Source organism: Erigeron canadensis, chromosome 1 (assembly GCF_010389155.1).
Source record: "Erigeron canadensis isolate Cc75 chromosome 1, C_canadensis_v1, whole genome shotgun sequence".
Taxonomy (NCBI): Eukaryota; Viridiplantae; Streptophyta; class Magnoliopsida; order Asterales; family Asteraceae; genus Erigeron; species Erigeron canadensis.
Window position 1 is genome coordinate 36,296,909 of NC_057761.1, and position 18,116 is coordinate 36,315,024.

At 35.0% G+C, this 18,116-nt stretch overlaps 1 protein-coding gene across 8 annotated transcripts; it reads left to right on the top strand.

The window, feature by feature from the left end:
* Positions 1-1,911: 1,911 nt before the first annotated feature.
* On the top strand, positions 1,912-9,728 carry LOC122585613 (probable ubiquitin-conjugating enzyme E2 23). Of its 8 annotated transcripts, none has more exons than XR_006321744.1 (11): positions 1,912-2,461; positions 2,879-2,958; positions 3,206-3,263; positions 3,343-3,400; positions 4,188-4,464; positions 4,556-4,804; positions 5,747-6,520; positions 6,969-7,147; positions 7,325-7,390; positions 7,770-7,854; positions 9,382-9,651. XR_006321744.1 is itself a non-coding variant. In XM_043757734.1 (3 exons), exons 1-3 carry the CDS (start codon positions 7,116-7,118, stop codon positions 9,619-9,621), a joined length of 360 nt encoding a protein of 119 aa, XP_043613669.1. In that variant the 5' UTR covers positions 6,546-7,115; the 3' UTR covers positions 9,622-9,728. The 8 variants fall into 8 exon arrangements, 1 of the variants encoding a protein (XP_043613669.1); XR_006321739.1 differs by lacking the exon at positions 7,325-7,390 and having other exon boundaries at positions 1,914-2,270; positions 2,365-2,461; XR_006321741.1 differs by lacking the exon at positions 7,325-7,390 and having other exon boundaries at positions 1,915-2,461; positions 4,188-4,330; positions 4,427-4,464.
* Positions 9,729-18,116: the final 8,388 nt, after the last annotated feature.

The window sequence follows — 18,116 nt, forward strand, 5'->3', positions numbered from 1 at the left end:
TAGCCCCAACCTCAAGCCCCAAACCCTTAACTACAGCCCCAACTCCAAGATTTTGTACCAAACATATCATGCCCTAAATACAAAAATGTTGGAAAACAGTCAGCGACCTGGAATAGATCGACAAAACCCAAAGACCGCAAGACCATAGAGTTGGAAAAAGTAAGACCGTAAACCAGATTGAATATGATCGGGCCGGTCTTGGTTTGGTGGTTTCGTTTGGTTTTTCAGTTCCTTGACCACCACTCTGGCTAACTACCACCAACACCAACTTTAGTTCCACAATGAGAAAATACTTCCAAATGTCCACATGGCCAAATTTAATTATCAAGGGAAAATTTCATGGCCAAATTTAATTATCAACAATCGATCAATTCTAAACTGTAAAAGTGCAAAGATTTGTTCATAAGATCAAAATCAAACTACTACCTCAGATATAAATTCCACAAACATTTTACAGTCTAGTAACTATTTCTCTTTAATTCCTATTTCTAAGAGGTATGCTCAAATATTTAGATTACATAACTATGAGTAGTACTTTATATTCTTCATAACCTATACAAGTTTTTTAATCAAAGGCCTACACAAAAAATCTGACCGGCAATGATTACGGGATATTTTTGTTAAGTTGTATACATCTGATTCAAGAATGACGTCATCACTAGTTGGCTCAAACAAAGAAAACCTTTTTCATTTCAGTTTATCATTACTTTATTTTCTTCATAACTTGTACTACGTGAGGCCAAGGAACATCTCTTTCATTTCCATTTATCCCTTTGGGGAAAATTTTTTTATAAAACAAGTAAATCCGGCATTAGAATGCCGGACTCGTACACGTAAGCTCAACCCGGATATAGGAATGTCGGATTCAAAAACTTTTTCGTACGTGGCAGGGAAGGGAATATTGTACAAAGGAATCCGAAAGTTGGAATGCCGGATTGAGAGAAGAAGTACACACGTGCCTGACACCAACAAATCCGGAAGTTAGAATGCCAGGTTGATTTTGAATCCGGAAATTCTACTGCCATTTTCTAAAGTATAATAATGTTCCTTAAAATTTATAAAAAGTGTTCATATTCTTATAAATAAAACTGATAAATAGTATTTACTTCAATCCGGCAATAGGACTTCCGGATTCACTTTTCCAATCATTTACTTCAATCCGGCAATAGGACTTCCATTCACTTTTCCAATCATTTACTTCAATCCGGCAATAGGACTTCCATTCACTTTTCCAATCCGGCAATAGGATTTCCAGATTTGTTGTTGTCAGGCCACATTTGTACTTCCATGTCAATCCGGCACTCCAACTTCTGGATTCCTTTGTACGATATTCTCTTTCCTGCCACGTACGAAAAAGTTTTTGAATCCGGCATTCCTATATCCGGGTTGAGCTTACGTGTACGAGTCCGGCAATTTTAATGCCGGATTTACTTGTTTTATAAATTTTTTTTCCCAAAAACTTGTTTGACAAAATGAGTACTAAATATGCCCACTTTAAAAAAAATTCATTGGATGAATAATGCTACATATAACTAATTGGTAGGTATATGACTATACCTAAAAATCTGATCAATTAGTGGTAAAGATTGACAGAGAGAAAAAAGATGTCTAATTCAATTTTTCTCAATAGGAAAGAAGATCTAATTTGCTCAACTGATTAAAAAGAGTTTCAATTTTTCCTGCTTCCGATTGCTTCATTGGCTGATGGGCTTTTTTACTTTTAGTGGGCTAAAACAGTAGTCAATCAATATAGGTTCAAAGCATGTCACAATGTCACATGGCATAAAAATTTGTTAGTCAGCTACATGCTTAAAAATACAAGAAAGCTCATACATGCTTAAAAATACAAGAAAGCTCGTGTATGGATTACTTACTTTTAAATAGCAGTTAAGAGTTTGTAGGCGCAAAAATATGTAAACCGTCTTCCCCCATCTCATTCTCTCTGATATAAACCGTGAGTTACCCATCTCTCACTATCGCTCTTCTCCCTCTCATTCTCTTCAACATAATCCATCTCCGAATCAGTATTATGGATATTGTTCTTCATCATCAACAAGGAAATCACTAAAACAATCACAGTGAAAAAAATAGACTTGTTGTTATCCTCTTTCATCAGTGTCGTCTCCATCTGATTTCAGATTGCATAAGGATATGGCCCAATAATTATTCTGTTGATTTGATAAACATATTTTTTTGAATCTGCTCTACTTTTTTCAAAATATATCATCAGCATTCAATTCGAATTTTGAGAAGAGGGACCAAATTTGTTGGTAACCGTTCGTGATAAAGCAGTTATTTTCTTAAAATGTACACACAACCATGTTTTTTTAGGCCGTTGATGTCAAAGGGATACGGTTTTTACAGATTTTTCGAATCCTGGATTCTTATTGGCTTTCATCTGAGGCTTAATTTATTCTCTTCACTAAATTGGTCATTCACAATACTCCAAAATCTTTTGAAGGTAAATATTTAATCATTGTATGTATCTTTATTATTATTATTATTGTAGTTCATACTTTATTTTCTTTTTTTGCTGGTTGATTTCATATAAATCATGGCATTTTAGAGATAGGAAATCATGCCATTGACAAATTCGAGCCAACAATGGGGATCTACATTGTCAACACTTATCATTAGTCTTAAATTAGATTTCTAGGAGGGATTTTTCAGCTGGTTGGAAAATATCTGCATTAAAGCTACAATTTGGCAGCATTTGACCCGTTTGCTTCCATTTTATATTGACATTTTTCTTATTATTCTATTTTTACCTTTTTTATCTGGCTTGAAATAAAAATTAACTTGAAGAATCCAATGCTTTCAAGCAAATGGGACAAAGTTCCACCCCACAATTTTTACTGGTAATTATCAAAATTTGCAGGTTTGTGCAGTTTGGTGGTGTAGACTGTAGACGACAACAGAGAGTGAAGCCCAAAAACTCAAATGCCAACATAAAGATAGGTACATGTCAGGTGGCTATAAATTCTTTAAAAGCAAAACTAGTTCTTTGTTGGAAAGATGTATGTATTTCATGAATGATTAAAAATGTCTTATGGTGGTAATTTGTAGTCATCATTATTGGTTCCTCTACAGTTATATAGGATTGAAATCTTTCAACGTGATGCTCTACTAAATAAATTCTCATAGTGCGTCCCTTAGTTAAAGTTTCAAGTAATCCCAGCAGTTATTTTCATATTTTGTTATACAGGCTGACAAGAACGGTGTTCGAAAAGCAGGTCTAAAATCTCAGTTCACTTTGTGTAAAGGTTTGATTATCTTAGCTTAATTTGTAGAAGCCAAGAGACTGTAAAATTGCAACTTCATTTTCTATTCTCCTGTTTGTAGGAGGTTCAAGACAAGCGAGTGATCAGACAAGAACATCTCAATTGGCAAAGTCAAAGAGGTATAATTTCATTTTTGTTTAGATCTATGTTTATTGAATTTCCAAAGTATCATTTAGAACTGATGGTTTGAAGCCATTTATGTGGAAACAATTCAGTTGCCACAGTTGCTAAAGGAAAGCGGCTAATAGTTTCTCAGTAATTTTTTTTAATAACTTATCTGGCATCAATAAGCGTTTTGATGTTGACACAAGAAAACATTTGGTAAATGTTGATTGTGTCGTTGTTGCATCTACTTTCTGGTGGTTTGACAATTAAGTAATCCCCTTACTTTTTCACATATATCATGTTCAAAGATTTAGCAGTGAACTCCTTGATTTGACACAAGTTGATTGGGAGCTTTGTTTAGATCCGAGATGACCATAAAAGTCTCTTACTAGAGGTAGTTATTCGAATTTCAACTGTATGAGATGGTACGTGATATTATTTTAAAAAGCCTTCTTAATCTAAAAGATAAACACTTTTTATTGATGGTTTGTTGAATACATGAAAGGTGTAGGTGCTCGATTAAATGTCTAAAATAATTAGAGGATGCAAGGCATTTTTGTTGGCCAACTTTGGATTCTAAGTATTAATTTCTTTAATAGTCAGAAAGTGTAATTATATATACATATATATATCTACAGGTACATGTATCTTTGTATAATACATATATGTATGTAAAATTTGAATATGTTGATATCTTTATATGTATAAGAGATAATTTAGGTTCCACTTATTAACAAAGCCAGTAATGAAGACGTATTTGGTTTGTCGCATGATCGATGTGTTTTGTGATTTACTGAACAGGAATTGGCAATTGGCAATGGACTCACCGACTCTGTTCAAGATGGACCCTGACTTTGCTTTCCTGAATAATTTAATTAAATCATGAGATTACCTCAGAATAATTTGGATAGTTCCAGAGTGTCAAAATGCAACAAAGAAATGCGGTAAGCTCTTCATAATCAAATTCATGATTTACACTTGACATACTTTCTTCAGCTACAGACCTGAGTACAATTTTTCTATCGGGACAAATGTTAAAGATCAGAAGGAATGATTTCTCTTGCAGTTGCATCATCAGGTAATCCACTATAACCTGTTCTAAAAATATACTGTGTACATAATCATACCAGCTGTTGTAATGGCTATTTCGGTTGTCTAGTTGTATGCAGGTTCTTCCACCGGTTTTTTATTACAAGTTGCCCAATATGTGTCCATTTGCTAGCATAGTGGATTACAAGCAAGCAAGCTGTATCGTAACATTAGATATGATTGAGGGTGATAAGAGGGGAATTGCATATGGGTGTATTGGACTAAAGTGGACTAAGAGAAAGAGGATACAGGCCCTGGGAAAAGCCGATTATGAATATTGCTTCGCTGGGTTGTTGGTCGAGCATGTGAAATGGCTAAACGCTGAAAAGGTGCTTGCCTGTTTTCATTTACTTCTTTTTTTGTTATATATTTTTTTGTTCTTGCAACGACATTGTGTTGGAATTTAAAACCCTTAGTTAGCTTTGCTCTTTATACATGTTTGTTTTAAAAAAGAGTACTCAAATGGGGGCTCAATTGGAATACAGTTTTTTTTTTTGAAGCTTTTATATTTATTCTTCATTATGTATATGTTATAAGTGCATCTTTTTTTTAGTAAGTTAATCGGGGTACATATATATGACTACAAAACATTATTTTTCAAATAATGATCTTAATTGTTCAAAGGAGTAACAGATTGTATACATCAAGAAGACTATAAATGAGTTTCAACCTATTCCTCTTTGATTTAACCCATGTAAACATAACCCACATGGACCTGTTCATATCTATATATATTGAACTTTTCCATTTCTCAAATAAATTAAATGTCACCATCCATCATTTGAATATAGATGCCAAACCTTGAGCTAGATAAAGAGCAATGTAGGACTGATGGTCGTTACAAATGATGGCAATAATGGGGGTTATCATTCCATATTCAATGGGTGTTATCTACTTTTTGTAGATTATAAAATGGGCACACTAACTAGTTTGGGCTGAGATAGATCAGTTTTTAGTATGTGTTATTGCTTTGGTCTCTTTCTTTAATAACTTTCAATACATTAAAGTTGATCACCAATATTACAATTCTAATTTGTAAATATAGTGATCTAGAAGAACCCTTTGGGAGTAGTGTCCCACAATAAGTCTTGCTAACTGCGTTAAGTTATATTTGGTTTTGAAAGGTGAATGTTTCATAAAACTCGATTTATAATTAAAGAGAGGCATGGTTGTAGGCCCTAATCTTTTTCTTTCAATTTGAACATGTCTATGTATATGTTATGCGTTATAATGAAGGCACACTAAAAATCTTTGCACTTTTTCTTGCGCAGACCCATTTCATGAATGTAAAAAGGAAGGGGTGACTGCAAAAAGAGGTAATAAGTGCTCATGTGGGTGTGGGAAATTTCCTTGGTAAATCCCCCACTTTGGCCAGAGGTCAGCGTCTTAAGGTATATAGTTCTGTTGGTATTGATATTGGCAAATTTGTATTCAGGAAAGTACTTTGTCAATACTACTGTGACACCAAATTTGCAACCAAACATATTCAAATCAGCAAAAAGAGAGAATTTTAGTTCATTTGAAAACCGAAATGCTAAATTTGTTTTTTAATGACATAGAACACCCTCGAACCAATGGGCAATCAAGATCTCAATCACATAACATTAATCACTTTCATTGTTTCCAAACATTGAACACCGCGTATTTGTGACTTAAAAACACAATGTTCAGCTAATCACTTTAAAACCCAATTCCAAACAGGCAAACACCACCTTTTTTGCTACTGTTTTGTTGTGAATTGTTTGTTTGGAAGCTACAGATTTTTTGGGGGTTGTTTGAAGGCTGTTTAGAAGGTGTGTTTTAGTTTTTTTTAGCTGCTGTTTGTGGGCATGTTTAAAATCTGTATTATAGCTGTTTTTTTAGCTGTTTTAGCTGCTGTTTGGGGGCTGTTTGAAGGCTGTTTTGTGCAGTTTTTCATGGCTTTTTTGAGGCTATTTTGCTGGTGTTTTTGGCAGCTGTTTTGAGGCTATTTTGTGCATATTTGGAGGCTGTTTTGAGGCAGATTTGAAGATTGTTTCTAGGCTAACATTGTCGCTCTTTTGAAGGTATCTTGTGGTTTTTTCGCTGATCACAAGTCACCAAGTTTTTTTGGCCCCCACTTAGACAAGTTCTTGGATCTGCTTCTGAGAGAAAATGTAAAAGGAATTACATCTAAATGTAGCCTTATTCATTTACTATTGACTAAACAATCTTCGACTTGATAATATAAAAAAAAATGGTAGATTGATGGGAACCACTTGATCCCATGTACCGAATTGGTACCCACATAACCCCCAACAAGGATAGTGTCAAGGTAAATCAACCACTTAAATTCAATTTTGCCTCTGGCAAGATTTGAACCCAGGTTCCTTCTAGAAAGTGGCAGCTGGTGGCCAACTCTTCTATGAAGAGTTGGTTACTTGATTATATTAGATACATTATTATTGCATTTCCATTAACTGCTATTTCTAAGCTAAAGTAACTTATCTCTTTGTTGTTATAATTTTCTTTAAGTCCGCATGCCTTCACGTTAAAGAAAGAAAGAACGAAATTGCTCAATGCCTCCACAGACACCAGTGACCACAAACCCACCCAGTGTGGACTTGAACCTATCAAATAATCTTAATGAACTGACATATTGTGTATGCAAGAAAGTGAGCTATGGGGACATGGTGGCATGCGATAACCCTAAAGTAAGTGTAACAGTAGAGGTGATGATATTTGGAAGGTATGATTAAGAGTCAAAATGGTAGGGTCGGGTTGGCTTGAAACACTTAAAAAGTTTCAATATATATAAATCACTAGTTTGTCATATATAAGAATCTAATTTGGGGATCAACTAACTGTGATGATTCTGATTTTATATTTAGGTTAGGGAGGGAATGACCTGGGGCAATATTTTCAAACCCAACTGTATTAAATCCAACATTTCACAGGTCTTGCTTATAGTTCAGTTTATTATATTTTGCCTACTTGAATCCAATATTTTTAGAGGTCTCTTACATTCTTAGAATTATTTTGTAATCACAAGATGATAGGTTTTTTTGGATGATCTGATGGTTCTTTTATGAAACTGGTGACATTCTCCCATAGCCATATAATACGTGTCAATTTTTGAAAGCATGTCACTTCCTTTTAAAAGTGTATTTTTCTTTCACAATGTAAGTGGTTAATGTATTTTTACTTTGAAATTCCTGCTTTCAGGGATAATGTAGTCATTGTAGCGTAAGTATTAGTAGCTGAATTTGTCTTTTCCCTTACCGTGGAACGTCCTTTGATTATTATTTTTTTCCTTATATTCATTGTTTTAAGTAGTGCCTACCGATCTCCCCATTGCAAATCAAAGAGGGATGGCCTCAAGGATACCTATCCTGATGATATTCTTGCACCAGTGTCGAAGGTATCTTTCTTCCATCTTCTATTTTGGTGCCGTGGTTCAGTTTTTGTAAGATAATATGTTACATCTTTTAACATTATCTTTTTCTACGTGACCTGTCATTAATAGAGAAAACGAATGTTAGTTGGGCCGAAGTTGGAGGTATAATTGTTGTATCAATGTTGGGAGTAGGCTCCCAAAGAGCTAGCGAATTTAGGATGGCTACATTCTATGTTGAGTTTCCTGATGTCCTAGACTAAAAGAGTGTTCATTTTTCAGTTATGTATACCTACTACTGATGATTTACTAATATATGATTTCACATGTTTTTTAGAACCATGTCAGTTAGGACTGTCAACAGGCAATGTTCCTCCAGATTACGTAATGTAATAAAATAACTTATTTAAAACATCCTAAATGTCATAACCCTATTCTCATGCCGGTTTTGGTTGTCCTGCATAAAATTTGTGTCTATTTTTTAAAAACATTAATATGCCAGATAAATGTTCAAAAACTATAGTCTTCCCATAATAAAATAAGTTTATGAATAAATGATTTAAGATGTTTTTGGACAAAGTAACAGTTTGGGCGATTTTATACCCCTTTCCTTTGAAGGTAACTTACCCGTTTTTGAGAATATGCAACAGCAATTGACCTTTTCAGGGTAGAGGACAGAGGGGGTGAAAATAGCAACTTTACTGTGATATTTTCGTGTGTATTATAGGATGCGTGATCACAGTGTCATAGTTATCAATTAATCTGGTAAACTACGAGGGGCTCATATAGCTCATGCTAGATTAATTGTATTCTGGGTCACAACAATGAATCTTTTTTAAGTGGCTCATTTCGTACCAGAGATGCCTGTGTGTCTATAAGGATCAATTTTACTAGCCGATCTAGCTACTTTATGTTGGGGGGTAGGTCCTGGTGGGTAAGTGTTTGTAATTTGTGTAACTACCATCTGGCACAATAATTTTTTAATGATGATTTCAAATGGCTTTATCTGTTTTTCCTTATTTTATTGAAATGAATTGCCATATGGGTCCTCACCGTAGTTGGTATGGATGTTGCATTACCTTGAATTATAAATTTGTAGAGCTTAGTAATTTTCTTTCAAAGCAATGATCAATACATCGATTGTTTAGTCTAACTTATCTGTACCTTAAACCTAGAAATCTTTCAGACTGTTTCTTTTTGCGTTTTGAAGATCTGATCATTGCTGCTTGATGTCAAGTACTCAGATTTTAATGTCAAAATATATAGATTAAGATTATCTGGAGGGGACACTCAGTTGCAACTGCAACATTACAATAAGTTCCTTTAAGTTTTTCGGAGAGATCATTACCCCCATTTCATATACATTTTATAATGACTACTTGTCTTATACTGATAACTTAATGTCATGAAAATATCATTTATTTCGTGTATAAATAAAAGTTGTATTTTTAAAATAGACTTAACATCACCGATAATCACTTTCCAAGCTCACCACCGAAACACCTTAGTCTACTTCATTAGAAGTTACATTAACTAAACTTCTTATTAATGCAGGACTTTGAAGATCTTGTGATTGAGCATTTTAGAGTTGGTGGTCATTACATTCTCAAGGCTTGTGATGAAAGGCTATCTAATTGGGTCTCTATAGAAGACACTTTTATTTGTGAAACAAGTATTCCAAATGCAAATTCAGTTGGTTTCAAACTAATGTTAGCCAAGATTGTGCCAAAATTTCTATCCGCACTCAATGAAGTTTATGTATATGAAATACTACTTTTATTTCATTCCATTTAATTTTTACTTAAGACTAAGTTTGATAGATCACCCACGTACAATGTGTAATTGTTAATGTTGCCTAAAAATGGAATGAATATATGTTGCGTTTATCAATTTCTTCTAAATATCAATGTTGTTTATTGTAAATTTTGAGATTGTGGGCTGATCGATTTGTTATATGAACCTTCTATCCATTTCTAACTATATTGGAGCCATATATACATATCTATTTTACTCCATCACCATTTAGAATAAGTAGCCATCGAGCAGCAACCATAAAGACTATTTCTAACTATATTGGAGCCATTTCTACATAATTATTTTACTCCACCATTTAGAACAAGTAGCCATCGAGCAACAACCATAAAGACTTCACAGGTCAAAGACAAGAAAGATAAGAAAATCTCCAAATATTAATATTAGACTTAGATGGCATGAACGGGCTAGATAACAAATCACACAATCATTAATTCTGGTTGAATGCAACATAATGGGTGGTATGAAGAATTGGATAACATGTGACTTACAAGTCTCGACCGTTAAGCCCTCAAATCCCTGACTTACAAGCTGCCATAAATGCACTTTCATTGATTTTATTGGTTGACTGTTTAGCAAATGTGGTCAACATTTTGATACACCAAAGAGATTTTCAAGTTTTATATGGATTCAACTGGGATTTCATTTTATACATAATCAAATTGTTCATCCGGTTTATAATTTAGCATCAGAAAATACGGTTTTTTTAGGCACCTCATCCGGAAAATGATATTTCGTAATATATTCTTCAAATAAAAAATAATTTCACGTGTGTACTAATAAAACCATGTTATTATGTGTAGTATACACGGTGACCTCATAAAGGCGAAATGTCAAAACTAATAGAGCATTAATTTCGTTACTATAACGATATGTCGGGTTAACACACGGGGTGCTTATACAATTTTTGTCCAGATATTCTTGAAAGTCTGACATTTTATAAATTTAATTTTTGTTTATATATTAGTAAGACGTTGTAATTTAATATTTTGTTCGGTTAAGGCTTTTTTATTTGAGCCGGCAACCATTATACTATTTTGGAAAACTTCAAGATACCGACGGGTTTTATTTTTTCTCTTATAGGTTTTTTTTTAATTAAGACAAATATATGTAAAACACATATAAAATATATACACACAAATATTACTAAAACAATAAAAAAAAACCAAAAAAAAAGTTGGTTAATGGATCATGATATCAACATGAGATAAAAAAAACATTGTTGACCAGCCTAAATGGTTGACACATCAGTTTTTCTTATGTCATTGAGAATTCTTCTTTAAAGGAGATTCTACTCAATATTATTCTGATTGTAGCCATATATGTGGAGATGCCAACATTTTTAAATACAAATCGTAATGAGTTGGCCTAGGTTGGTGATGGTTGAACGCATTTGAGGTTAATTTGTGTAATGTCGTAACGGGTCAAGCTCTTCTAATACTATTGCTTCTTTATTTTTCTCATGTAGCTTAGATATGATAGATGATTTTATTATCACCTAGAATCTTAAAATCGAGAAATTTAATCATGAGAAACATGCTTATATATGTTATTGATTTTTTTTAAACAACGAGTTAGTACTTGGTAATTAGCATGTAACATTCAAGACACCCCGATGACATGGAATTGGGCAGTATACGGAGCTCGAACCACGCATGTCTGGGATGAAACTCGAGACTCTGCAATTGGACAGTAAAAAAAGTACATCATCAGAATCTTAAACTAAAGTTAAAAAAATTATTTAAGGTTACAGATTGATCAAGAAAGTTTTTTGTTCTTACTCAAGATTATCCAAATTCTTTTTTGTTGCGTTCTTAGGGGAAACCCGAGGATCTTATTGTAAGTTTGATTTTTTTTTACACTTTGTGATATCAAACTCATGTTCTATGTACACCTTTAATATGCTTCAAGCCATAGAACAAGCACAAGTGGTGGCACATGGATCAAGTGATAGTTTGTGCATTTGTGTAAACTGTAGACAAAGAAAATTTGTCATGTCAATATACATACATATATATATATATATATATATGTATATCACTCCAAATAGTAGGACAGATAAAAAGATATAACAAAAACGCTGCCTACATAGTAAGATTTCAGTGTAAATAAAAAAACACAGCTTCCACCTATTTTCTCAGCTGCCCAACCATCTGGGACCTTTGATAAAGCGCATCCATAATAGAATGTTGAAAGGATAGTGCCTTTGGTTGACTCACTTACTCTTCGTCTAATATCAGGAAAACTACACTAATTCATATTGTAACACCCGTCGTTTAAAAATTTGGATTTTTAAAAACTTTGTCAAACGGCGTTTAAAATAAGCGGAAATGATCACTTTTGAAATCTGTCCCATCCGTAACGGATGGTACCTTTAAAATTGGTGTTACTATTAAGCATCATCAAAACAATAAAAGTAAGTCCAAGTATGGCACCAACATAAATGCCCATTATTACAAGTCTTAAACATAATCAAAATAGCCGAAAACATAAGGCTATAAGGAAGTCTATGCATTAAATGTCTTTTCTAAGCTTCTTTATTCTTTCTACCCAAGGCTCACCAAGCTAACCTTCGCCTAGCTCAATCTTGAATATCCTGAAGGCACAACATTTTCAAAGAACAAGTGTTAGCTAATAAAATTAGCTAAGTAAGATAACATAGATTTGAAAACATTTGTCAATTAAATATATTAACAAAATCTGCGTTTTAAGTTAATATCACATACATACATAACAACATAACATACACTTTAGGTTCATCATGTCCTAAAATGTGCCTACATTTTCTTTCTTTATCTTTCTTTCTTTATTTCTTTGCCAAGACGTAGGCTAAGTGACTTACGCCACTTACATAGGGATGTGGGATTGTGTGTAAGCGGTCATAGACCATACATGGAGTCCTCACACCCGACATGGTGGGTAAACCATAAGGTGGTCCATCAGCGTCGTTAAGGAATGACAAAGTCAATCCAACTGAATAAACCGTTTATGCCTTTATGCAATGGTGGTTAGTTACTCCACCCAGAATACTCAAACATAACTATGCCACGGGAGGTATCATGATTCCCATACCACGTGACCACGTACGCACCAGCCCCGAGGAGCTAGCACGGGTTAAGCTTAATACAAGACTTTACATATTGCTCGAGACTTTAATCTTTATATTAGTTTAGGTTACACTTTCACCTAAACTAATCACATATCATCTTTTACTTTAGGGCCCTTAACGTGCACGTGACATGGCAATCCTATCATAAGTCTAGTGACTAGGTGTTCAAGCCATGCATACAAACATATAGCATTATCACTTCATCTTTTCATGATCACATAACATAAACATTTCATCATTTCATAACATGTATACTTACCTCACACCTTTGCAACCTGCATAAGTATGTGATACATCATAAATGGTAAGTATAATATCCCTAAGCAACCTCCCATAGTCACCCATAAACATAAAACGTGCATACGTATCCAATTGGAAAGTTTAACTTATGAAAACGTGTTTTGTTGTACCATCAGGTGACAAAAGATGTTATCTTACTTCGGTATAGCTTACCAACCAGTTATGAGTATCTTACAGTGCTTGCTAAGTGCTCCCGACTACCTAGAATGAGTACAAGATCGACATATAAGCTAAACGAAGTGTTTTGTGCAATCTAGGCATCAGGTGCGTCACACCCCCTACCAGTCAACTAAAAACTCAGATAAGATACAGGGTCGCCGCACCAGCCCTTGGTGCGTCGCATATCGGGCTCCATCGAAAATCCAAAATCTCAATCTGGGCAGTGGTACGTCGCACCACCCATTTGGTGCGTCGCACCTGGGGTGCCGACCAACAACTCAATTTTTAAACTTGCTCTAAACGATTCCCATTCGATCTCAAACCCTTAGCCCGACCTGGGGACATAAAATTGACCTTTTTAATGATACTTTTGATGACTCAAATCCAACCCAAACCCTATGGCCTAGATCGAAATCACTTGCATAACATATATGATCAGATTTCAAAGGGAATTTACCTATATTACCTGTAGATGACTTAGGGGATCCAAGATCTTAACAAAACTTAATCAATATGGCATGAAACAATGAAATCTTGGAGGGAACTTTGCTTTGGAGAGGGAGGGGATCAACTGGGGTTTCTCACGCACAAGAGCACAGAGTTTATGACAATTAGGGTAGCCTAATTGACTTGTAACCCCTGGCCATCAACCCTTTAAGTTACACTTAGGACCCCTCAACTTATAAACTTGACTTTCTTAGCTTAAACTTCTATCGGGAGTCTTAACATTCTAACAAGCACTTAATTACTTAACTTTACTTCAATTACTTTCATTAATCATCATATTAATCACATATGCATTTATTCACATAATCCCTTTATAGGGCACATAAACATAACGGACCTAATGTTAACTAACGGAAAGTCAAATAGTCAAACATAAAATGTTTGGGATGTTAGACATATGCTATGATTAAGTTTGCTGACGAGTGTTTGAACCTAAATTAATCGGCTCAGTGACAAATAAGGGTCATTACGCAATCATTACTCTACTGATAAATCAGTGCAAACCTAACAAACTCTTGGCGAGTTTAAGGTGGAATGATTGGGTAATAAATATGAGTTTGACTGCTATGATTGAATCCTGATTGATTGTAAGTATTGAATGAGATTGAATTGAATGTGAATTGAATGTGTCCATTGACATCATTGAATTCAGCTTTTATAGAAGTATATTTAGAAGGTAGACAAATACTTTCCGGGATTCGTATACTGTTACTTTCCTTTTCCTTGTAAAGACTGTAGTTTGACGTGTATCAGTTATCCATGTGAACATTTATGTACATATGCATATGTATATATACTTGAGCAACTAAGTCCATCCCATGTTATTCCATGTTGTAACAAGGCCATGTAATGTTGCTGTTTAATTATACATCTCATGCCAAGCATTAGGGGAGTCTTCTTGTTATTCCAGCAAGGTGTTATAACTCGAGCCATATGCATCGTGGATTTAAGGGTTGCACTTGGCCCACTTTGGCCCATTAGGTTATATAACTAGCCGTCCCATTTTTAGATCTTAATATATATATATATATATATATATATAATTGAGGGGGCATCTCCCATCTTGAGCACTTTATACCGTGCTTTATCTACTTGAGCTTGTCATATCTCGAGCCCTTGTTGTCGCATCTCGATCCCCTGTTGTCACATCTCGAGCCCCTGTTGTCACATCTCGAGCCCTTCCTATCTTTGAGGACATATCTCGAGTATATTGTAAGTCAAGTTCTTAATATATGTATATACATAACTCGAAGATGTCATATCTCATGCCTTCATATCTCGGGCCTATTTCTAATTTATGTAGGTCGAGCCCCTTCTTGAATCATAGCTCTAGCCTTGCCCTTTATTTTAAAATCGAATATATGTATATATATTTCGGGTATTAGATCTCGAATATTAGGGGTTTCCAATTCGTGTATGTCATAACTCGAGTGGCTCACTATACTTGTCTTGAGCCTCTTATATACATCTCGAGCCCTTCAAGTCCATCTCGAATCCCTCGTATTAAGTAAAATCCTTTAATTTGAAAATATACATATAATATATATATATATATATATTTCGGGTAATCGATATTGATCTCGAGCATCTCTATCTCGAGTATATTGGGTATTCGATATTGCCCTCTGTAACTCGAGCTCTCTATCTCGAGTCCCACTATTATCCGATGGTTTAATGTTTCAAGTATACATGTTTAATTTCGTGGATATCTATACACGATCAAATCCCCCCAGTTTACATATAACAAGATTTTGGGAAAGATCTTTTGTATGTAAACTTATTTTACTTCTTTTCTTCTTTTCTTTTTGACAGGGTTCTTCCTTTTTTTTGTCGTCATTGTTGATTTTCATAAGGTGCTGCCTTGCTTGTTTTCTTTGCTTCGACAGTAGCATCAGGGCTGGGGCGTGTCTTCAATTTGGATTTCTTTTTCTGGAGGTATGCATTCTACCCTTTCAAATTGTCAAGTATCTCATGAGTTTTGCTTTTTATCCATATGCAAGCCGTGTTCATTTTTGCAATTTTAATGGATAAAAATAGCGTAGGTAACTATAAAATGATCACTAGCTATTATTGTGTAAATATATATATTTTGCTGCCCCAAATTAAGTGGTGTATTTGGTATAAATTTGGGATGGTAGAAATAGATGGCCACTTATTTGTTTGCCCCAATATGCTTGCACATCCAAATAGTTTAGTTTCATTTTGCTGGGATCGCCAATATTCGAGTACAGTGATTGCACTGTAACTTTTCTTTTACTTATTTATATATATGCCTTGTATTGGAGTTTTGGGGTTATATATATATATATATATTATTATTATTATTTTTTGAACTGGTCAACATATATGTAATATGTATATATTATGTTTACTCATGAATTTGTTGAATTTGATCGTTATAATATGCCATGAGACCTTATTTAGGATTGCTCTTTTTGCCAGGAAGCCTTTCTCTTGGATTTGTTTTCTAAAGATTTAGACACTTTCATTATGTCAGAGGGTAGTAGTAATCATGAAATGGATAGCCAAGGAACAAATGATCATGAGGTAGTTGACGGGGATGATTTAGATGATGAGAGAGTTTCTCAACCTAGGATAGATGATGCACCTTCCCGCCTTAGTGCTTTTTATTTGAAAAAACTGATTTCTCCTCATCCATGCTTATCCAAATACAATCTTGTTTTACCTACCAAGGATCAAAGAGCCCATCGCCCTCCTCCCGGCAAAGTTGCCCTTTACCGGGCTTATTTTACCTCTTCTAATGTTAGGCTTCCATTGACAGAGTTTTATCTCAAGGTTCTAGCTTATTATCAGATAGGTGTTGCTCAAATGCAACCAGTTGGTGCTGGCAAAATATTAACCTTTGAGATGATTCTTGCTGCTCTTGAACTTCCTCACTCACTTTACCTATTTAGGAAGTGTTTTAGATTGTTTACTACTGGAGATTGGTTTACCGTTAAATCCAGGCCAGAGTATGCTAAACTGATAACTCATTCTCCCGGCACTATTAAGTTTTGGCGCTTCCATTATTTTTTTGTTGATGCCACATTTATTCCTTCGGACAAGCCTGTTTTGCTTGGTTGGACTCGAGATACCAGTATTAAGAAAGAGTGTTCCCGATTTATTAGGAAAGTTAATGTACTGCCGGCTGAACATATGGTGAACAAAAAGCATCTTGAGAGGTTAAGGGAGGTTTCTATCCCATATAAGAGTTATGCAAAATGTGAGGCTATTTTGGTTGTTGCCAAGATTAGCCACGATTGGGAAGGAGATGACCCTATCTTAGTTGATGAGTCCACTGGAAAATGTATGAATTTATTTTTGTCCTTCCTTTATTTATTGTTTGATGAGAATTTATTTGTTCTCTAATGTGTTTTGTTGTTGCAGCTATGGGTCTTTGGGAGAGCATGGGTGTGGATCTTGAAAAGCTTGGACAACGCCAATCCAGTAAACCCTGCTCGAGCGATGAAATCTTGGAAGGTCAAGCTGAAGGTACTTCTCATGCTTCTCCCCTATCTAGGAGGATTTCTTTCTCCCCTGAGCGCCAAAATCTTGGCATTGATGGTACCGCTCTTCGTGCCTTCTCCTCCCTATCCACTGAAGAGGAGAGTGACAAGGCTATGGGTGACTTCTTCGAAAAGGAATGCCCTTCTACTTCTCCCCCCACTGGTATAAAACTTTAAGTTATTTTGCTGATGATGTTATTCTTTATTTCACTATATTTAAATGATTGCTATCTATTTTTGTAGGTGGACCTTTAGGAGGAAGTCTTTCTGGAAAGAGGGTTGGGGGTGATCTTATCAGCCCTCCACCCAAACGTTCCATGCCTCCTTTTGAAGCTTTTAAAATCTTTACTTCTTCTTCTTTTACCTCTAATTCTGTAGGTCCTCTCAGATTGTCCTTTTCCGGTGGTGGCTTGGAGGAGACTATCAATGGCCTTGCACCCATGAGAGGTGCAGGATTTCATTGCACTGAATATCCTACTCTTCCGAGTATTGCTGGTGATGAATGGAATGATATAAGACGTATCAATGCTCATAATCTGGGATATGATGGTCCTACCCGTACATTTAGCTTTCCTCCAAGCCGAGCCGGTTCCACTCTTGTTCCCCACCCTACCCAGGAGCTTAATAGGGGTTTGGGTAACGATTATTATGTGTACCCGCCATCTCTCAAACTTAAAGATGATTTGAGAGATCCAGGTGTGGCGAGGCGTTATGCAGACTCAGTGGTTGCCCCGCTTTTTGCTGCAGAGACTAGCTTTCTTTCCCTCACTCAGTTGGCTATGGTTAGTTAATTTTATTCATTTTCCTTTATTTTATTTTATTTTGTTATTATTATTTTGATATCCTTTATTGTTTTATGCAGATGTATGATACTCATGCTGCGCTTGCCTTTAATG

Excerpts from the sequence above, each read along its gene's own strand:
- LOC122585613 (XM_043757734.1), top strand. The coding sequence starts at position 7,116 with ATGGGGACATGGTGGCATGCGATAACCCTAAA. Across the intron at positions 7,148-7,766 it reads TGGCATGCGATAACCCTAAA|TAGTGCCTACCGATCTCCCC; the intron begins GTAAGTGTAACA and ends CATTGTTTTAAG. Across the intron at positions 7,855-9,381 it reads TTCTTGCACCAGTGTCGAAG|GACTTTGAAGATCTTGTGAT; the intron begins GTATCTTTCTTC and ends TTATTAATGCAG.